This window comes from Cinclus cinclus, chromosome 2 (genome assembly GCF_963662255.1).
Source record: "Cinclus cinclus chromosome 2, bCinCin1.1, whole genome shotgun sequence".
In the NCBI taxonomy this organism is placed as follows: Eukaryota; Metazoa; Chordata; class Aves; order Passeriformes; family Cinclidae; genus Cinclus; species Cinclus cinclus.
In genome coordinates, this window is record NC_085047.1 from 73,190,387 (window position 1) to 73,214,110 (window position 23,724).

Genomic DNA, 23,724 nt, shown 5'->3' on the forward strand with positions numbered 1-23,724 from the left:
TAGCATACTTAGATATTATAAAAAATGAAGGGAAGAAACATAGATCGTTTAGTTTTGCAGGAGACTGTGTCATAGGAGTCCTCAGAATAAATTTTATGAGGTATTTTTTAGCTTATGTTCAGGTCTTATAGTTAAGAACAGGCACTGGTCTTTTCTAGTTCCAATTTACGCTGTTTGGAAAACAATTGTGTACAGCAATACCCCAATGATTTTATATGTACTTTCTTTTTATATCTATCTGTGCAGACAAAATCCTCGACTTCTGAGATGCTTCTGTATCACTCTGTATCCAAAAAACTTAATTCCTTAGCTTTAATGCCCTTGGATCAGGGCATGAATCAAAAATTCAGAGGAGAATTTTTTTATTTACATGACTGTAATTATATGGGAAATTAATAAAGTTTCTATATATTCTGTAGTCATTTTTATAAATAAAAATAGTCATGGAATCTGAGACTGCAAGAAGTCCAACTTCAGATGATATTTCAGTCCTTACAGCCTATAGTAAACAATTACATTAGGATCTATACAATATGATTCAGCCTTCATACTATCATGTATGGCAGCTTGAAGATAGCTATCCTCTGCTCAACATTTCCCTTCAGGAATTCTGAACGTGTGAGTGATCAATAGACAGCAATGTCACCTCCCCTCATCTCTCCTGAAGTGATATATTAGTTGTGTAAATATATAAAGACATATATATATAGACATTTGTGTATCACATGAGGCAATTAAAATCTCCAAATATTAATCCTAGTTTCATTATTATTTCATGGAAACATTTACCTTTTGTGAACAATGGCATCTAAATGCTGCATTTCCAGTTTAGTGATGTTTTATGTTCATCCTTAAGTAATCCTTAAGTTCATCCTTAAGCAATGTGATACAACACGGTGGAACATTGAACACCTCAAGATGAGTAAAGTTAAAGACTTAACTGTTGCTCAAGAACCTTTTCTCTGTAAAAAATTATAGATGTTTTTCACTCTCCTCCAAGTACTCAAAATTCCAGGATGTCTGGATTCCAGTAAACTAGCCCAGAATTGCCAGCTTGGAATCTTGTTTGTATCAAGTTTGAAACTTCTTATATCAAGTTTCATAAATATCTGTTATCTATGGGGTCTAATCTAACAGGGATATCTAAAGGATATTTGACACACAAGATTTTTTGGAAGTGCAGTGGCAACAGCCTTCTACTTAGAAAGGAGAGTGCTTGCATAGACTAATAGTTAGGCAAAATCCTTCTGTTTTGCATGCTGTATGAGCTGTGTAAACATACTGTGCTGCAGGGGTGGAAATCCATTATTTTCTACTCTCCAAAAAAGGATATATAACAAAGACACAAAATAATTTGTCTAGTCTAGTCTCCTTACCCAGTGCACAGTACACCACACCATTTCAGTAGGGAAAATGAGGGAAAGTAGTAGATTATATTTGACAGCATTTTTTTTCTGTTAATATATCTTGGACTGGAACCATTTAATGTGCATTCAACCTTAATATGTGTCATTATTGAAGTGTTATGTTGGCTTTGAATTTTGAAAAATGGAAAAATGCTGAGCTGTCTCTTAATTTAAAACTTAAAATAGTATTAATTTTTATGAGCTGACAAAATAAATGTCATAGTTTCTTTTAAAAAGAAAGTTTATGCGAACATGCAGTAGGATTTCTTCAGATATAGAAGATTTCAGATTTATTTTTGTTTGAAAAACTAATTGTCTACTCTTCTGTGGTTTATTTGGTAAATAATCACAACTAGAAGAATTTTAAAACTTCTCAACTTATAAAAAAGAATCTGAAAATGAAATTATCTGGATGAATTTTTCAACAAAAACAAACAACTGAAGTTACAATAAATAACATTTCTCCTTGAAATATGAAACCATATTGTTTCTTCCTTTCTGTATTCCAACATTCTCTTTCATAAACTATAAGTAAAAATCAAGTAGAAGTAGTCCTTACAGCAGTAATATTCACATACTGTGGATGTTTTGAAGTTAATGTCTTAGAACACAAAACTTTGGTAAATGTTTTATGAAATGTACTGTGCACATGTACTTGCACTCTTGCATCTTGGTGGGTGAAGTTGAATAAATAAAATAAAAATTCCTCATCACATCTTGCTTTCATAGAGCTGAGCAGCATCTGGCCTTTTATGTTCTTCCTCGAGGTTAGCTGCTTTCCATTAGTCTGTGGTTCTTTAGAATTTGTTCTGTTGTGTCAAAAAGCCAAGGCTGACTGTTAGGAGATGGGCAGGAAAGAAAACACCATGCTTTATCTTTTCAGTGTGGAGATTAACTTCACCATATTGAGTCTAGCTACAGTTCACTTCTGTTTTAAGGAAGAAAAGGATTTGGCTTCTCAAAGAACATCAAGAATATCATAAACTTTGTAAAATTGAAAAAGAAGATAGTTTTTTACTTATAACAGAAGATTATGTTCTCTGTCTCAAATCCCCAGTGGTGCAAGAATCATCAGGTCCCAGAGGAACTCACCACTGAAAGCAATGTATACATTGAAAAAACTCAACTAGTAGACTTCAATTGCAACAGATTGTAATGCCAGAAGGCAGTCTATGGCTGAGCATGAAATTCATTAATGTAAATGTAGATATTCGGTGTTAGGGAGTACAACAGAAGGCAAATGTGCCAGTCTTCAAAAAGTTTCTGATCTTTTGAATTGTTTGATTGGTCTTTAATCTCAGGATGATTTCAGTACATCTCCATGAAACTTAGCAGTTTGTTTTGGTGTGACTGATAAAGTGTATTGCTGTAGACATTGACATCCTCAAAATGATAATCCAGAATTCCTTCTGGTGATGACTTTGAGATTCAGTGTCCACCTTCATCTTGCCACTATTACTTTACCCTGTGAAATAATATCTTCTTTGTGGTAAATATAATTTTTTATTAGCACATAAGAAAAGGATCTTTCTAAGGTTGTGGTTTCCCATCCTGGTCAAACTTATTTCTTCAGTTTAAGCATACTATACAATTAGCAATCTCTTCGTAGGCAAGTAAGTAGTACATGGCAAACATCTTCCATTTGGAGTCACACAGGGAACTTTTTTGTCATGCAAAGAGGGATTGAAAACTGATCCTTGGATTCCAATCAGAGAAACAATGACTGCAAGTTAAAAAGGGTTATATTCAAATCTGATACATTGATGCATAACTGAAAATAAGTAAAAACTAGTTTTCAGTCTAAAATAGCTGACGGAAATGGAAAATAATGTATAAAAATATTAGGCCATTTCTGAATAGGCAAATACCCTAATTTATATATATATTTATAATCTGTTGGATAGGGTTTTTTAAGTGTGGGACTGGATTTTATTTCTTTTTAAAAGCTTGGAGAGGCATCACTGTAGGCAATATAATCAAGTACCAATACTAAAATCTGTGGGAAAATTATCTGAAGCAGGGAGAAAAAGAAAGAGAAATACATTTGTCTCTTATGAAATTGAAAAGATAAGAAGAGTTTAAAATAAAAATGTATTAATTGTTTTAGTATGTTTATTTAAGGAACAGGTTTGTGGTGTTATTTAATATATTTTCTGCACTCAAATGTGAGGTGAAAAATGGTAGTGTTGGTTACCTTGAGGTACCCTAGCAACAATAACATAGCTGCCACTTACACCAGTGTACTTGACGAAGCACTGTTCTCTTACTCAATTAAACTATCATGCTGACGGGAGAAAAATGGATCCACTTTGTTGCATGCCATCAAACATGCTTTCCCTTCCACCCTCCATTATTCTAGCTAAGTAAAAATGTGTCAAACCACTTAACTCTGCCTGTCACTTAAAAAAAAAAAAAAGACAATAGTGTTTTAACAAGAATACTCATGAATACACTTCCCATCTCTCCACAAGCATCACTTGCATTAACAACACATTTCCGGTTGTTATAATATTCTAAGGAACTTTTAGAAATATATAACACATCCTTTGTTCTTATGCCATGCCTTTCTTTTGTCATGACTTTATTTTTATGAGACAGACAACCATTTTCTTTAGCTGAAGAATGATCATGTAAGGTCAAACGTTTGTCCTCTTTTTTTGTTATGGCAATGTAAATTTTCCTTATAATTGGAAAAATCACTATCTGAATGTAAGGCAAGAGACACATCCCTGTCTTTTCATTAAGAAAACTCACTACATGGCAGCCCAGTAGGAAACATGATGATAGGAAAGTGGACAGCGAGCTACATCCTAGAGATTGCTGGATACTGCCAAACCACTTGTGGTGTTACAGACTGCCACAGAGCACCGTTGTCCTTATAAAGTGAAAGGCACGACTCTCCCTTCTGAAGGAAAGTTAAATGCTAAAGGTCTCTTTAATCCTGCTGAGCGAGGCTCCAATACAGCTGTGTAGCTGACTTGCTTTGACACCAATTTAGCTCACTCTTCTTTCTGATGCTTTGGGACTGCAAGGGAAAAGAATGTTTGCCACACAGTTGTCCTCAACATTCTGCCAAGTAACTGTTAGCAGCTAAGCAAAGTGACATCTGTGCATGTGGCAATTGTCTTTAGTCTGAAGCTATTTCTCTTAAATCTAAGCCTCAGGGCTTGAATCACCATTTCTCTGTATCTTGCCAACTGCAGGGTGTTATTTTTACACACATTTTTTATTTGAAAATAACTACTGAAATCAAAGACACTGAAATAATAAACTCTGTTATCAAGTACCATTTATATTTTTATTCTGATTTTTTTCTCTACACTAATTTGAGATCTCTGAGAATTTAAAAAAGAACAGTTTTATGGGTCTGATTCAGTATTCAATTTCCATTAAATAAATTCATTTTTAAACTGCATTTAATTATTCCATATAATAAACTTACTTAATTTTTTTTCCTGTGTGAAACTAAATTCTTTAAATTGAGACATCTAGTATCATTTTGGTGCTCTAAACCATCCCACTGGCTCCCCAGTTGCTCCTCCAGATCCAGGCATGGGTCTCCTTAGATTCTATGGCATGATCATGAAGCACATTTTACATGTTTGAATATGCAAATACACCTAAAATTACATAATATAAATAATTTAATGCAAAGTTATTGCACCTACATTTTTCCTTTTTTCTCACCCTTACCTGCACAAGCAATACTCGACATTGTCTTTCATTGTCTGGAATAAAGATAGCAACGAAACAAATATGTCATCACCACATTTACTCTTCATGTACTTCAAAAATAGACAGGATTTCTGAATAAATTATTCTCAGATGTGGAAAGAAGAAATAATACTTCTTCTCTAATAACTGAAATTTTGATTTTTTGTAAGCCAACAAATGTTACTTCCATAACAAACTGGTAACACCTCAAAAATATTAATAAGGAAGTTGATTTGTTAACAGAGATAAAATGTGGTCAGGTCCTCAAACTACATATATTAGTATAGCACCATAAAAGTTGTTACATCTATGCAAATTTGAAAGAACTGAGAATCTGACTTTCATATGTAATATAGGAATTTTTTTCTGTAAGAAACTTATGTAGAAGAATATGAAGAATTCTCATTTGTATATACAAATAGGTAAGACATGGACAGTATTTTGAACTAAAGAATATATTTTTTTACTTTGAATTTATCAAGACTTCAATGCTAAATTTAGCATACATATGTATACATGTAGTAATTGAGCTGATATCTCACTTTACAAAGAGGAATTAGAAAAGAAAACCTCATGCATAGTCAGTTTACAAAAGATTTGCTTGGAGGAAGAACAATACAGGTCAGAAATTGTGTTTTGGCACCATGTCAGTCATGCACATTAATTGAATGGCCTTACTGCACTCAGAATAAGATGCTTCTGTCCACATGACAAGAGTGAGAATCATTGTGTTTAATTTCCAAGTAGTTTTGAAATTGTGCATGCAGAAGTTGCTGCCTTCTTTAAAAAGTGACCTTTAAGAAAAAGATATTTTAAAAACTCTTTATTTCTTTTTCATTGATAGAGAGCAGTTCCTTGATTAGCTTGAAAATCAGCCAGGAATAAGCTTTTTGTTTTCTTGTGAGTTGGAAAGAAAAAAATACAAAATTATACAGAATAAATAGTAAATATAAATCCAGCGAGAATTCATTGCAAAAATAAACCTGCAGTGTTTTACATGTTTGTAATTTATATTTCCCACAATGCTTTCTTTTTTTCTAATTTCAGAAAATATATTTTTGTACAAATAGCTAAATACTATTATTCTTTCTCATGTGTGTACTGTTGCAGTTTTTCTGTCTGAGCGTTGGTTTTGGTTAGGGTGGAAAATGACCTGTATATGCACTTGGAAATTCCTAGCCACAGCAAAATCATTCCCTTCAAGGATATTTAAAGCCAGCACAGAAGTTATTTATATACATATGTATATCTATTAAAAAAAATCAAACTTATTGAACACAGTAACATATTTACAGCTGATTTTCAGTAGCTCTTCAAATTGCCCAGGATTATGAGTTGAAACACCAGTGATGCACAATATTTTATAGCAGCAGCTCAAGAAAAGATTGTCCAAACTTAAGTAAAGCTATCAGATAGGGAAAGTAGCAAAGGCTTGCAGTTTTCTTTGTTGAAGATGTTGGGTAAACATAGTTACATATTTTTCCTTCCACATACTGATACAGACTGCACATGAACTTTTGTGAAAAATGCTTAAATATTTGCAGGCTCTGGGTGAATACACAAAAATATTTTTTCTTTTTTCCTTTTTAACTGACATTTAGTATGACAACTTTTCAACTCCTTTCATATTTATTATAAAGATATGTTAGGTGTAGTTGTAGACAGTGGTTATGTATGCAGTGCATGTACTAACCTAACATACACACTCTAAGGTTATAAATACAAACACAAGTTTTGGGATTCTCTTTTTTTGGTCTTTCTGGTTTTTTTAAAGAAATCTAATTAAATGGAGGGAAAAAAGAAGGGGTAAAGTAAATGAACATTTTTTTTTTCCATGGGTTGGGAAACAGAGAACAGAACCCAGAGTGGTATACACACCTTTTCAAAATGAGGAATAGTGCAATAAGCAATCTTCCTCCCACAGTCCAATCACACAAAATTCTTGTTTAACTTGGGGTGCGACATACTGTCTGCACACAACCCCATGGCTTCCCACAGTGATCCCTGAGTTTTATTTTGCTAGGATTACTGCTGTGCTAAAGTTCTGACTGTTGACATGTTATTATAAGGCACTTTTATTTACAGTGATTCCACCTTAAAGTCAAATCACAGAAATTCGGCCCCAGCCCAATGTATTATCACTTCACGTTTGCTGCTCCAGGACTTCCAGATAGTCAGGCTCAGCATGTAAATTAGCCTTGAGCTCAAAATACTCATTTTTAGTTTGTTCTAGAAAAACCTTTCTGGGCCTGGAGTACATGAGTGTCTCCATTAGCTTCAATTCTTCATGTGTTCCAGGATAATGAACTTCCATGTCAGGCTGGAGCTGGACAATATTTTTTCTTAGGTACTCTGTGATCCCTAGTTGCTGCAGTTCTCTCTCTTTTTCAAGAATGTTTCTATACAAGCAGCTAGCATCCTGAAAAGACAGAAATTCAGCAGACTGATCTGTAGCCTTGTATTTGACATTTGGACCTGTAAGTGGTGAACTGTTCTCTCTTTCCAGGAGACTTCGGCGAAGATATTTAGAATCATTAGCTTCCTTCTCGCTTCCCTCCTCCTGCTGCTGCTCAGTATGCTTGGGGCTGAAGGAGGGGCTGTGGTACACCTGAACCATGGGGGTAACGATTCGCTGCTCATAGAGAGTCGCAGCTGGGTGCTCCGTGGTGTGATGTGTTGTCTTGTGCCCGTACATGCTGTACTGAAGGTGGACAGGGCTGCTGTCCCTCACTTGTTCATCCACTTGTTTCTTTTTGCATCTTCGGCGCCGGTGCAGAACAAGAACAACTATTCCTGCTGCACAAAATACAATAGTTATAAACACAATGAGCAGTCCTAATATTAGAACAGAAAGTGGGACAGCATCTGTAAGGGACCGCAGGATGGTGTCTGCAGTGCTGGCAGTAGGAGAAGAAGTTGTCACAACTACAAAACTGGCATGGGTTGGTAGGGCCGGGCTGTTTATTAAATCTGGACACAAGACTTCACTGTTTAGGGACTTCAATTCTTTTTTTGCTAAGTGCCCAGGAGATTTACAAAAAATATCACCCATCATGGTATTCTTACTCAATTTTTGTATCCATTTTTGCAGTCCAACTGAATCACAAGTACAGTCCCAAGGGTTGTCTTCAAGTTCAATTTGTACCAGCTTATCCAGTTCATCCAAGACATTGCTCACAGGCAAATGAGCAAATTGGTTTGTTTTCAGATTTAATCTGGTGAGGGGAACACCTGAAAAGATATGGGGTGGCAAAGCCTGAAGAAGGTTGTTATTTAGGTATAGAACTTTCAGTTTTGGCATTACATTAAATGTCCCTGGCAAAACTTCTTTGATGGCATTATATTCAAGGTACAAGTACTCAAGGTGCTGAAGGCCAAGGAAGAGATTCTGACTTAGCTTTGTAAGATGATTGCCATTGAGATATAGTTTCTGTAGTCTAGTCAGATTCATAAAGGAACCTTCCTCAAGGATCTCAATGCGATTGTTCCCCAGGTGAAGCATTTCCAGGCTGCCATAGTCCACAAGATCTGATTTCAATAGCATCTGAATAATGTTTCCAGCTAGGATAAGCTTTTTAGGATTTGGAGGAGGGGGTCCTAAATCAGACAAGCTTTCAATATTTCGCTCCTGGCAGTGCATAAGAACTCCTGAGAGCATATGGCTGGTGCAGTGACAAGGGACAGGACAAGAGATTCCTGGAAATGTAGTAGGCTTAGAAGTATGAAGCATTAAATTTGGTTCTTTAGTAGGAGCTTTCAGGAGAGGAATCACCTTAGTAGATAGATGATTATCACTGATAGAGGTGGTTACAACCAAGGGCAGTGATCCTGAAGGGTCTTCAAGTTCATTAACAGGATGGGTGGGGCAAAGTGATTCTTTTTTCAGCCGACTTAATATGCTGCCTTTGATAACTGAAGGACTGTTGCATACAACATCACCTATTATGGACTGAGGTGGCATGTTTTCTAGCCATATCTTCAGCTGCAACAAATCACAGTTACAGGCCCATTTATTGTCTTCCAGCTGAAGGTCTAGTATTCTTCCAATGTGTTCCAAAAAGCCAACATAGGGCAGTGTCTGTAATTGGTTTCCACGCAGATCTAAATGGGTCAATGGCACAAAACGAAATATGTTTGGAGGAAGATACTCAATAGCATTATCATTCAAAATAAGCACTTTAAGCCTGTTGAGCTTGCTAAAGGCACTTGCTTCAATCACTGTGATGAAATTGTTGTCTGCTTGAAGAAACTCCAAATTTTCCAATCCATTAAATGTATCTTCTTTAAGTGTTTCCAAAGAATTGTGATTGATATGAAGTTGCTTAAGAAGGCTGAGACCATTGAAAGCCCCAGGCTCAATATCTGCTATATTGTTAAAACCAAGATGCAGAGAAATGGCATTAACAAGGCCAGCAAAATCATTCGCGTGTAACATACTCAGACCATTGTTTAACAGATTAAGATGGAAAGGCCGTGATGGTGGGACATTTATTTCTGATATCATCTTGATGTCTCTTTTGTCACAGTTGATAATCATGGTATCGTCCTTTTCTTCACAGGAACACAAACTCTGACAAGATCCTCTGACTGAAGAAAAAGAAGGCTGTGACTGGAAAGGATCAGATGCAACCACAATTGAGCACAGAACAAAAATCCAAAGCTTCATCTTGTCCTGCAGCTTATATATTAAAAAAAAAAAAAAGACAAATAATAGAGTTATATTTTCAAAGGGTTTGGGGTTGTTTTTGTTTGTTTTTTTTTTGTTTTCCCTGGTGCAACAGGAAGAAAAAAACATTCCTAATGCTTGTCATTGAACTATTTAACTTTCCAAACCATATCATATCATGCAAAATACTTGAATTATTTTCTAATTAGAGAATATATATCTAATTTAATGTACTGAATGAATAAACAGAGTCATAAGGACAAATCTGAAGTACTTTCATGCTGTTATCGAAAGTAGGAAGTAATAAGGAGTGTGTTGGTTTTATTGATACACTATATAGACTGCCAGTGGACAGCACTAATAATTTACCATCCCAATCAACTTATGTCGAAGATAATATAATATTTTGAACCATTGTTTTATGTCATGACATAGCACTGCACATTTTAAGAGTCTCTTGCTAAGATTAAATTAATGTTACCCAGCTGCTGAAGAGAAAAAATAAGATTTGGTTTGGATCAGTAATGAACTGTGAGCAAAAGCCCATTCTGTCAGGATGCAGGGTATCTCTCTATGGTTCTGCATTAAGTATGGAAACGAAAGGATATTTCCTCTGAAATCCTCGTACCCACAAACTGAAAAATTAGTAGACAAAGTAATCATCTCTCTTTGCTTAAATTTTAATGCATATGTTGTGGTTTGTGGGTGAAAGGGGGGCCACAGCACACAGCAATGTAATGTTTGCATGTAATATACATACAAAAACATACATACACAATTAACATGTTAATTACATACACATACGTACACATACATACACATTAACATTAACAACGCAGTACATGACAGAAGAAACAAGCAAGCAAGGGGCAACTTTTTTTGAGACTAATCTTTAGTCTCCTCCCAAAGATTATAATCATTTTCCACAGTGAAATGTACATGGAACTGACTGTGCTTTACAAATTAAAAATTATCACCAGTATCAACCATGTTATGTAATATAATTATCACGCTTCAATCTGATCTTAAACTTTTAAACACTTGATAAATGCATCATTACAATACAGCTATGTACTTTCAAGAAACATTTAGATGTTTAAATCAGTCATTTATTATTATTTGAATTAGTTTGTCCGACAGTCTATGAGAAGATTCTCTGTTTCTTTCTGTCAAGGCTGGCTAATAAGCAAGGCCAATGGTCTTTCTTGATATATAAGGTAGAGTGAAATTACTGTTTATAATATTTAGTTAACTATTTCCACATTTCCAAAAGGGTAAATAATAACAAAAAAACCCCTCTGAAATACAATGGATGATTTTTTAAAGAGTAATATTTATGGGGTGTGCTATTTATTTGAGGACTGAACTAAGCAAGATTCTTAAGTAATCTATCTAATAAAGATCAGAACCTTTCAAACGAAGCTATTGAAACATGAAGTACAGAATGTCACTACACAACCAGCTGTGCTAGTTTCTACAAGATTAGAACCTTTTACAAGGATCAATTCAACTACATACATGAACATTTTCATAGTGTGGCCATATGATTTGGCATCTCATCAATGCATATTTTAAGTATCAGGCACCTTGGTTACTAGAAACACTATTTCCCAAGGTTTCCCTTAGGACAGATTGCAAAACTTTACACATGCAGGCACTTTAATGCTGTGGCATGAGTGTTACACACACACACAAAGAACAATAGCAAATGTGTGCACAGTGAATTCTGTTTTTCTCCATTAGTAGCTTCTGATAAGTGAAAGTAGAAATATGAGTTTAGAAGTAGTAAGTGCAATTCACAGTGTGAGAAAAAGGGTCCTTAAATACGAGTTCTTATCTTTGTTTCAGTAGTTGCAATATAATTTTGTTGTCTCACATCACCCTCCTTGAAATCTAGTTTCCTATGTTTAATATATATGCCTTTAAGTCTCTTCCCAAGAAGTATTGGATAAGACACATCATGTCAAGATGTTATTTTGAAGTATGCAGAATAATTCTAGGATCATATCATGCTAGAGACTCAATCTTGCTTTACAGGCATCACTATCCTTTCCAGTGACCCAAAGTAAAAAATACAAGCTCTTGACACAGATGCCAGCTTCAAACCTACACTATGACTAATACAACTTTATTTCTGCACACTTTTTCTCATTAGAAATTCTAGCATCAATCTGCATCAAATTCAAGCAACATTTATAAAGCCCCTGAGCAAAATTAAAATTAAAAAAAAAAAATCTGTAAGGCATGCTGAATTCTATTGCATATTGAGAAATCAGATTATAAAAAAGAAAACCCTCCCCTCAGAGATGAAAGTAACAACATTTGTAACCATTTGTAACCAACATTCACATTTTAATCATCCTCATACTTCTGTAAGAAGCACAGCCAGAACTCTCTCTCACATATATATATAGGCATGCAATAAAAATTAATAGGAGACTTGTATTCTTTTTCCCTTTCTTCAGTCTTTTTTTTTCTTTTTCTAAACACCCAGAAAAATGTAATGAAGTCCTCAGTGGGCTGCTATTGTAAAATAAAAATTTCTCTCATGTAACAGATTATTAACATTTAACTGAAAGAAATCACAACACAACAAAATGTCATTTGAAAGACTTGAAAAACTGACCTTTTCATGTAGTGAGGTCTTTCAACAAATTCCACATGATAACTTAAGTGTTTTTTTTACTTTATCTCCTTTCATGTAAGTCACTGCTTGACTTCATGCTGTAACTAAACTGTATAGGAATTCTAAAAGACTAAAAAATGTCACAGTTCTTTCTATGAGGTAAAGTTGAATACTTCCAGAAGTAGTCACCTTACAGCAAAGACATCTCATGCTTGCTAAGTACCAATTGATTTGGTTTTAAAACATCGAAATGCTTGTTTCATTATTGCTTGGGGGTTGATTGTTTTATTTCAGCTATTTTAAAAAAGAAGTTTGTATGTTGACGATTTTCGAAACCCCAAGCTAAGAATTAGCAATTTCTAAAAGCCTTTGGGGTTTTTTATTAAATTCTTAAGGGAATCACAGTCAGATGATGCATTTAATACCACTTTTGCACTTGAGGAAAAAAAACCAAACATGCATTCCTCTCCCCCAAGGGATTGAAAAACAGCATTCCCTTAATGCATATATTCTACAGAGTAACACAGTAAAGTTTGAATAAATGTGCCTGCAAACTGTTCAAAATACAGTATAAACTGCCATAATTTAACATAAATCTTATACAAAATCATGCAGAAAAATAAATTTAACTTGTACTGAGAAATGAAATTCTCATGTGTTTAGCTAATTAACTAACTGGAGTCTTTCTTACCTGTACAGCAGCAACACTCTCTGGTACACTCAGCAATGCACAGTTGGAGCAGCTGTTTCCATGTAATGTAATTTTCCCCTCTGAAAAACGCACACTTTCTTTTGAGTTTCCCTTTGCTGCAAGCTCCGGTAATGCTACAGCTCCATAAAGTTAAAATCCTTGTTCAGAAGACAAAGTACAAAGCGTTCGATTGAAAAAATCTTCCAGGCAGCGGTGCACGTCAGACCATCCTGTAAGCAGTTGTCCTTTTTCCTCAATTAAAATTCACAGCATACTTCACAGCTAGGCTGACTTTTCTGCATATAGTTAACTGTTTGCAAGCATTTGGATGCGGTAAACAAACAAGATGCTCAGCAGAGCTTGACTTGATCACTTGGTTTGTCAGGTTTTTAGATGCAAGCTGCTCCTGTGCTCTCTCTGTTCTTTCTAGTCTTTCTTGTTAGCTCAGTTTGTTATTAGTCAGATTGCCTGGGGCTGGGAGGTAGGCGTAAATAAAGAGACTTCTTGGCTTTTGACTCAGCCTTTAAGCCCTTCCCCACTAGAGAGCTTTAATCTGCCAATGTCATTTAATACAAGATACAGCTCCACCTTGAGACAGATCAGCTCCTCCTCCTCCTGCAATTTCTCTCACCTCCCTTTCCCCTTATCTAAGTCAGCCTCAGAAAGTAAAAGTCAGCTAAATATCTTCTAGATTGCTTAAGGACTGTTAATGCCCGATTTTGCAAAACAGTAAACATCCACTGCAGCTCTTGCAGTTTGTTCTCTTGGGCAGACCTTGCATTTAGTTTGTATCTGCAAATGCTTGCTTTAGAAACTGGAAAGCATTCCAGTCCAAAGAGACTCCACAAAACGTCACAAGGGAAACTTTGTCCTCTGGAAAATATGTCTATCATGTTGAAGTGCAGAATTATTCAAATATATAAATGGGACTGTAAAGCTCTCAATCCAGTCCACCCTCAGACTGGGGTAGGGGTGAGTATGCACAGTTGCACATATTTTATTTGGAGAAAATAAAATATGGAATATTAGTGTGCATGCTCGCACAATGACTGCCATGATCCCTTTTTAAATCTGCCCATCTTGTTCTGTAGGAAGAAGGCTGGGTTGACTGTAATTGTCTGTTTTACAGATGTTAGCACAGTGTTGGTATCTGTCCATGTGAGATTGCATTGTATTTCCATGAAATACTGCTTTGATAAAAAACGGTCTGGTTTGGGGAAGGGCATTTTTAAGGCATGTATCATGCTTAAGGTATTGTTTTCCTTGTGCTCATAAACAAGTAATTAGCAGATCCAGTACAGCTACAGGAAAATGTTTATTCCACTCAAGGAGTATTTCCCTTATCTGTCCTGCAGTGCATGAGGTGGTTTTGTAAGTGGCAAATGCTGCTTCCTTGTTCATCCCACTGCCACAGAGTCACAAAAGCTTTTGGTGAGCAATGATAGATGTGGTGCTCCTGCATATTTGCCCTCTAGAGCATAAGATTTCTGTTTTGTTCTTATTGTGTCTTGGATTACTATACAGACTGTTTACTACAGCATCCAACCAGATTCCAGTCAGTAACTTGTTTTGCACCGATAGATCTCTAGGTGGCCTCATTGACCTTAAAAGGGCTATTGCAATATCCTGTTCCATGTGATGAAGGCTATCAAGATCTTGTCCTATATTTATACTCACAAACGTACACATAAACTTTTATATGTAAATTTAGAATTTTTTGTAGTTTAGAAAAAAATATTGCTATTATTATTATTATTATTAATAATAATAAAATACAAGATACAATATTCCTGAGCAATAGTGGCAATTTGATAATTTGATGTCCATTCTTTTAAACACAATGTTTTCTGTTTGTTTTTTTTTGTTTTTTTTTTTAATGAGCCTTGTCACTCAATCTCAACTTGCAGGCTGTTTTTACTGTTAAGGTTCAAAGGCTTTCAGCTATCTGTGACCAGCCAAATAGATAATTATTTTCTTTATTAGTTTTGAATGTATGTATTTTAAGTAATAATATTTCCATTTTTTACTGAACATTTTTGAAGTGTTAACACTTGTGGTTGGCTGTTTGAGAGAGAGAATATCTCTAAATATAGATATTCACATTAAAATTGATAATAGCATCATTCTTTGCTTTTGAGTTGACATCCACAAGAATAAAATAGGATCACAAAACATTTCCAGAAATCAGTTGCTAAAAATAGGACAGAGTTTCCTAACCTAAGCATACAGGATTAAAATCCACTGAGAATGTTAGCCAATAATATTTGTCATTCAAAAACTGCATCTTTACCAAGTTTATAAAAGTGGTTAATTTTTTTTCTGTCATAATTTTATGAATCATTAAGCAGATTATTATGAAGAATGTGATTCTGCAAGTGCATTTGTATGTCAGTTGAATTGACACAGGGTTTGTACCTTGTACTTCAAATCTTCATCACCAATTGCTCTGAAAATTTTAAATTTTGTGAACCTTGGATATATAAAATCTAAAACTGTCAGGCTTACATTTACTGCAGGCTTATGATTTACAGATTAGTCTTTGAAATATTAATTTTCATGGTGATTTGTTAATTTGTAACTTCATTGTTTAACCATAACATGAGGACTAAGAATCTCCATTTGTTATTTCAGTGAATAGAAAATGCTGCAAAAAAAAAAAAAAGGAAAAGGAAAAGCTTGCAAGAAGCTTCAAGTCTGTATCAACAACTCTTCAACTATATTTCTTGCAACATGAACCCTTTGAACTCTGTATGAGTACAGGTCTGACAGCTTAATATGCCATATTTAAGGAAGCATTTTCCTGGAACCACTAAGTAGCATCTGACTATTCACACATGAGAGAGCCTGCTGAGGATCTCAAAACTCATACATATATTATGAAATAAAATTATAGATGGAGGAACTCTCTTTTACCAGGGGTAAAACTTTACTAAGAACATGGCATATGCACATACACACATACAAAACAAAAAGGAAAACAAAACCCAAAAACATAATGTAATGTACTATAATTGTGGAAGCTACCAGTGCCTACTGCATTATTTAATTCAGACACAGAACACCTTTTTTTCCTCACAGAACTAATGTCCCTTTCTATGTATTGGGGTAGGTCCTACTCAAAACCTTCTGCCCTGAACACACTGTTTGTGTGGCTTTTTGCCACGAACACATTGCAATTGTGTAAATAAAGGTCAGGATTCCCCTCTACAAGTGATACACAGACCTAGCTGCTATTTTCTAAGCATTTAGTTTCATCTTTATATGGCCATTATTGAGAGGCAATTCTCTGAAAAATCTGCTGAAAAAGAACTTCAATTTATAAGAAAACAGCCAGGCTAAAGGAACAAATTTCTATTACCCTTATGCATTTTCTAACAAAATTAATTTAGACTCACATTTGTATACCAAATATGTAAGTACACAAATCATAATATCACAGAATCATAAATGGTTTGTGTTGGAAGGAACCTTAAAGATCACCTAGAGAATCACCACCCTCATCCTGCTGGCCACACATCTTATGCAGCCAAGGTACGGTTGGCTTTCTAGGCTGGACCTGCACATATGTGACATTGTATATGTAGGTATTTATCATCATGCAAAAATCACATTCCCTGAAAAAAAAAAATGTCAAAGGCATATTGTGGATAATATTCTTTATATTTCCTTTTTCAAGTTAAAATGTTGTGTGGTACTTTAAATGTTCTGCTTGAGCGAAAATGCATTTTATACTTAATTTTATATGGGATTGTTTCTCTGTAATTTAATAAAATATGATGCAATGGAAACAGATGAAACCAAAATATTTTCCATTCCATACTCTTTAGCATTCCTGTTTTGTTGTATTACTCAGATCACTGGAAATGTGTCAACATTTCTAGAATTCCTTCATCAGCATCTGTGCAATAGGTCTTGAATAATCTTGTTTGTGTGTTTGTTTGTGTGTGGTTTTTGTTTGTTTAACCCCTTGACAGAGAAATCTTCCAGTTCTATGTAATACAAATTTAATATCAAAGTTGAAATTGCCTATCCTATTCAGAGATTGTTCATCTTGTTCATAAATTTTGGTATTGGAGTGAGAAATATTTTTTGATCTGAATCAGCTTCTTGGAACAGACAGATTCTTATTGCCTCTCCTCCTGAACTTGACAATATTTGAATGTCATTTTAAAAAAAAATGCCTGGAGATGACTGGTCTGTAGAGAACAAAAGTCACCTGAGTGCTTGCAATTTTCAGTTATGATGAATGAGTTGCATATTTTTCAAAATGTATTTTGCTTGCCAATGACCCAAGAACATACACACAAAAAACTGAGTCATGATTTGGCATTGTATAATGTGTTAATAGCACAAAAAATCTCTGCTAATTGACTTGTACTCCCTTTTCTCATTAGTTTTTTAAACCCCAGAATTTTCAAGAATTGTTGTCCATTGACCTTAATTACTGTAGGCTGGATTGAAGTGATGCTCTCTGCAACCACACAGCCATTCAAAACTTTCTTTGGAGCTGAATGGGATAAAGTACCTTTTGTCCGTGTAGAAGAGAAAACCTAGCGTGAAACCAATAGAATTTGCTCAGACTTCTATGGATTTTGACTTCTTTTCTGATTACTTTGGGTTTCCAGTAAGTATCCAGTTTAAGAAAATAGTTGTAAGTTTATATATGTTAGTTATGTTTTACTTACCTTGTTTAAAAAAATAAAGTTGCATTCAGCCAATTAATTACCAACTGCACATCTGTGTAGTCAGCTTCAATTTATAGTTATGAATATTCCAATTGATATATAGTCATACTTCCTGTGTTTTTTGCCTGAGAGCAGCTGACTGCCTAGCCCTCATAAGACTTAAAAGAATACCACTTCAGTACCAATATCTGATGCAGCCCAAAGTTATAAGAATTGTGTAAATCTTTTGAAATTAGTACTGCAATATTTTCTTCTTCTCTGCTGCAAGAGAAGTAGAAATAACCACTGGGTGTGTGGTAATCTACAATCAGAACAGAGGATATTATATGATTTGCATATGTTTACCTTTATTTTTTGGTGTTACAAAATTCCTATTTTTATTCAATAAACATGAATGAGAAATGATGAAATATTGAAACTGCTGTGTAAAATGATTTTCTTTCCTTTTGTCTATGAATAATGCATTGATATTTAACATTAGTATCCTGTTAAACACAAATGAGTTTCTGCATGCTGCCTATGCCTAAACCTATTCATGATAATATGCGCCTGTGCCTAACCTAATTGTGCATTACGTGCTACTCCTATTCCACCAAATCCAGCTAAAATAAATTATATCAGGCAACTTGGAAAAAGACATGAAGACTAAAGTCTGCAGCAGCCAATCAAGTTACTCTGGAGGGTATTATATACACAGTAAGATTCACAGACCCAGTTCCAGTTTAATGAAGTAATGAATTAGTATTTCAGCTCTGCTTTGAATTTTTTTTTTTTTCTGAGAATGTATGTCCTTTACAAAGGTACTGCATTCTGAATTCCAGTTTTGAATGCATCATGCAGGAACTGAAGGAAGTGAGCACCATGTCAAAGAACACTCTTTGGATCTGTAAAGTCATAGGTAGTGTTCAACAGAGTAGGAAACCATGATGGCTGGTAGCACTCTTCTCACCACTCTGACTGCCCAATAGAGGATTGATGTGAGCTAATTTTCAGCCTAAAAGTTCATTCAGTCCAAGTTCATTGATCTATTGTCCTTTTTTGCTTTTTAATGTATGGACATATTTGGGTTAATTTGTCTTGTCTGCCTTAAGATGCCAATCTTTGGAATGCACTACTTTGGAAGTCACTGTAATTCACTGTGATTCTAGAACTAAATTATCCTAAGATGGCAGGTACCAGTGTATGCTGGATCTGTCTGGGGTGGAATTGATGTTCACAGCAATGTGTACAGTGTCACATAATAGATTTGTGACTAAACCAGGGTTGATAACATGACGGTGTTTCTACTGCTTCTGAGAACTACTTGAACCATATAAAGACTTCCTGTTCTTCCAACTCTACCCCATCATAGGTAGGTTGGGAGCAGGCAAGAAATTGAGAAGGGGCACAACCAAAACAGCTGACCAAAAGGATGCACTGTATCACAGAGTGTGATGCTCAGCAAGAGAAAGTGAGGGAAGGGCCATTTTTGGGAAAGCACCTGTTTATCAGGGAGAAAATGGGCACCGGCCTACTCATGTGAGGCGATGAGTGACCACTTTTACATACTTTCCCCCCCCTCTCTTTCCTTCCTTTGTTGAACTGTGAGTGTTTCTCTTTTTCTCTTTTGCTTTTTCTATTCTCTTCCCCGTCCCACTGGGGATCAGAAGCAAGCAAGTGGCTGTGTGGTGCTTAGCTGCCTAGGTGGCTAACCCACAACAGAGAGGTACAATAAAGTTCCCTGTCTCTAAATCCGTAGTGGCCATTAACTCTTTTGCACCATATTCATGTAGTCAGAGTTCTCAGGAAGTGGTACAACTGGAAATGGAACCCCAAACTCCTTATTTTGGCTTTACTTTCAAAGGTCTGTAGGTAAATTTGCTGTTCCCTGGTGCAGTTGCTTCACAGATGAGTTAAGATGGCAAGAATATTGGGCTCTAATTGGAAGTACACAAGCTATAAAAAATCTGAATACACCTGACCACAGATAAAACTCAGGAACTGAGTCAACTCTGTTGTGACAGATCTGTGCTCTTACATGTAGTTACATCCTTGACTATGTTTTCTTAGCTTAGCATTCTGCCATGTACCCATACTCCTTATTTCCACTCACACTTTTATCACAGAACAAATAGAGCACATTAAAGAAATTCAATCTAATAGATGTAGAACCCACTTCAGCCTTTCTGTCAAAGAGGGAAGGAAGACAAAAACCCACATCTGCCAGTGATCTCATTTTTGGCTTCTATTTTCAAACAGACTTTTATTTTATAAATCAACTTAAAAAAATGTAAGGTTCATGTTAGTCACTCTAAAAATAAACACATGTAGAAAAAAATTACAATCAACAGAGTAAGGAGTATACCATTTCCTAAATTTAAAAAAAAAATTCCCCCTATTCAAGAAAGTGTGCAGTTATATCTAAGCTCATTCTTTGAGAAGATAGGTCAGAGTTTTCTTTAAAAAATTTATACCTGAGGTGCATTTAAAAAATGCTGAAATACACTGAAAGGTGTTTTTTAATCATTTCAGCATGTTATATCAATAGCTTGCCTTGTAAATTTGATGGCATGACTTCAGACTCACATGGTTCTCTTTCCGAAAGAGGACTGGGCTTATACAACTTTATTTAGCATTACTTTTTATTAGGCAGATGCAGACTCCTACTTTGCTTTTATGCAGTCAGATAATGCAGACCAAATGAACCTTTGTTTTCACTTTGGAGATAAGAATAGGAATTTTTATTCATGTAAGACTGCATCTTTCCTTGGACTTTTGTTTGTGGTTCAGATATTGGGATTTCTTACATGGACCAGGAAGAACATTAGTACAGGCAGATTCAAATTTTTTTCTTCTGTAAAAGGGAAGAAAATCATCTTTAGGCTGAAGAAAAAAAAAAATCAATTTAGTCTCCTCAGGGTGAGGGATAAGGACAGGAGCAGGGATATTTCCACTGAAAAAAGATGCAGAAAGTAGGTCAGAAAGAGTGAACTTTCTGTTCTTTCTTCTATTAAAGAAGATGAGAATAGGGTAAAGTTGTGACTGCCTTGAGAGAGTTCCTTTCACCAGCTGTGATCATGTTTTTGCACACCTTTACTTTTTCTCAATGACACCAGCAGATACAAAAGGCAGGACTATATGCACTATTTCTGCTGTCAAAAATCTATTGCCCTACACTCTACCTGCTATGTAGCTTTCCTATGAATAAAGTATTTTCTGAACACTTAACCTTTGCAACAAATTGGCCTCATTTTTATGTGGAATTTTACAGACAAAGCATCTTTGTCTAGAACCCATAGAGATGACAAATTCCAAATAAATTTTATGAGTTTTCCATAAATCTTTATCTGACTGAAAGATGTAACAAAAACTGACCATCTACTGGCACCTGTGAAAAGCCATATGGATTCCACTGAGTCACAGACCATCAGCAGGAGTGAGCTTCTCTGTAGGACAGCTACTGAGTCAGTAGCTGGGACTGATATTCTGCATGACATCAGGGATATATTTTTTCACGACCACCACTTACAGCATGGTAGTCACTATCTCAGTCCAATTAATAACTAAGAATGTGAATAGAGAATTAGTAGAATGTGCAGTGTAACCTGACTGAATAAATATTAATTATTCCCCCATCCCCCATTTTCAAGTTATAGTTGGATTTGTTTTGAAACAATAATAAAAAGTGTTTCAGAATGAACCATATTGTTCAACTGAGAGAGCACTGCTCTTTATTGAATACAATCTGTCTTAGTTAGAAAAATAAATATCTATCTTTAGTACTGAAAATACCTTTCCTTTTTGGCGTTTTTTCTAAGTGATAGCCATACTTTTGCCAAAGCTGAACTTGTATTTTTCATTGATATTTTGCATCTTTCAGAGGCCTACTATGCACAGAATTGACATCTTGATATTGCAATGTCTTCAAATCACGATGCAGGTTGCAGAGAGAGGTTGCAGGGTCTCCATCTCTAGAGATACACAAATCTTGATTGGTCCTGTTCCTGGTCACACTGCTGTAGCTGACCCTGCCTGAGCCACAGAGGGTGGACTCGATCATCTAAGCAGATTCCCTTTCAGCTTCAGTGGTTCTGTGATTCTGTGAAATGCTTTGGGAATCCAAATTATGTTGGGCTCAGAATTTTAAGGCATGTCACTTTTAAATGATTCTCAGAACAGGATTACTATATCTCAAAACAATAATTAGTATGTAGTTGGTCTTATTCAAAGTCATGTATCATGGTATTATTTTTTACCATGGAGAAAAATCTAAATAATACTTTAATTATCTTAAAACATAGTGTACAATCTCTTCAATACCACATTAAAGTAAAACAATTCATACTAAACAACTCATGTTATGTTGGCTTAGAGAAATCCAAATACATGAAGAAGCTCATTTAGTGACAACTGTTATAACTATGTGTTCTTTGTAAAAAAGTATTATTATTCAATCTTGCAGACCCCTACACCAATCTTTGATTATTTTGTAATGTTTATGCATTGTCTGGAGCAAAACAGACAGTTATTCCGTTATAATTTAAAATATTGACCTAATCCAGTTTTGAAAGATACCTTTTTACAACAAAAATGTAGGTCATTAATTCTGTTTTACGTGATATTTCTTGTTCCAATCTCTTGTGATTTAACTCCAGCCAGCAGCTAAGCACCACACAGCCACTTGCTTATTCCTTGTCCCAAGAGGGCGAGGGGAAGAAAATTGGAAAGATAAAAGTGAGAGAAACTGTGGGCTGAGAGAACAGTTTAATTATTGAAATTAAAGAAAATATGTAGTTATTAACAATAACAACAATAATATTAATAATAATGATAATGATGCTATTAATGATAACAATAGTATAGTTTAATGAAAATCAAACTAGAAAAAGGAAACAAACCTCAAGGAATACAAGTGATGCTAATAAAAACAACTGCTCACCACCAATCAACTGATGCCCAGCTGGTCCATGAGCAGTGGCCCCCTGGCCAGCTTTGGCCTTGGTTGTATTTCCAGCTTGGAAGTTTATGGTATGGGATGTGCCTTTGGACAATTTGGGTCAGCTTTCCTGGCTGTGCTCCCTCCCAGCTTCTTGTGTGCCCCCAGACTTCTTGCTGTTGCAGTGATGTGAGAAGCAGAAAAGTCCTTGGCTCTGTGTAAGTACTGCTCTGCAATAATGAAAACATCCCTGTGTTATCAGCACTGTTTCCCACACAAATCCAAACAGGCCTGTACTAGCTACTGTGAAGGAAATGATCTCCATTCCAGTCAAAACAAGTGAAAATGTGTGCAAAACAGATAATCAAATCCACTGAGACATCAGTTTATGCTCTTTAAAAAACTACCTGCACTTCTGTGACATTGTATATATAATTTTGGAAATGCACTTTGTTATTAAGGCTATTTAAAGAAAGTATTTCAGTTACAAAAGGATGTAACTTTTAAAGCACTGGGCACTTTGAGTGAACTTCCAGCCAGAAAAGGACTAAAAGCAAACATTTTTAGAATCTTATTTGAAGATCACAGGTCTTCTGCCTAAAATTCAGTTCTCATTCTAAAATATTCAAGCAATTGTATTTACCTAAACTACAACATAAGCAAGTACTGAAATTCAAAGGACTGATGCCAGTACATTGGTCCTCAAAGTATTGATCATCTTTTACAACCAGTCAGCATAAACACATATATTCCTTGAATAATCACTAAGGCTCGAACAAATCACTGAAGCTCAAACAAAGATACTTTAATTAAAATGCACTACACTAGTGAATTAAAACAAACACTTAGAATCAGTGAATTTCTATTGGCTTGGTGGGTGCAAGTAGGAAAAATACAGCGTATTTTCCCATTCTAGCAATGCTACCACTTTTTGTTTTCAGACTTTTACATAACTATTTTTATGTTTCAGTTAGCATTTTTTATTCTTTTGACTATGTCAGCATTATGTTAATTCTTTAAT

At 35.2% G+C, this 23,724-nt stretch overlaps 1 protein-coding gene across 1 annotated transcript; it reads right to left on the reverse strand.

Annotated features, from left to right (window-relative positions):
• Positions 1–7,263: 7,263 nt before the first annotated feature.
• SLITRK6 (SLIT and NTRK like family member 6) lies at positions 7,264–9,786 on the reverse strand. The gene has a single exon (XM_062514812.1). The coding sequence runs from the start codon at positions 9,784–9,786 to the stop codon at positions 7,264–7,266; it is 2,523 nt and encodes an 840-aa protein (XP_062370796.1).
• Positions 9,787–23,724: the final 13,938 nt, after the last annotated feature.

What these genes read in the sequence shown, in the direction of transcription:
- SLITRK6 (XM_062514812.1), bottom strand. Translation starts at nt 9,786, where the DNA reads ATGAAGCTTTGGATTTTTGTTCTGTGCTCAATTGTGGTTGCATCTGAT.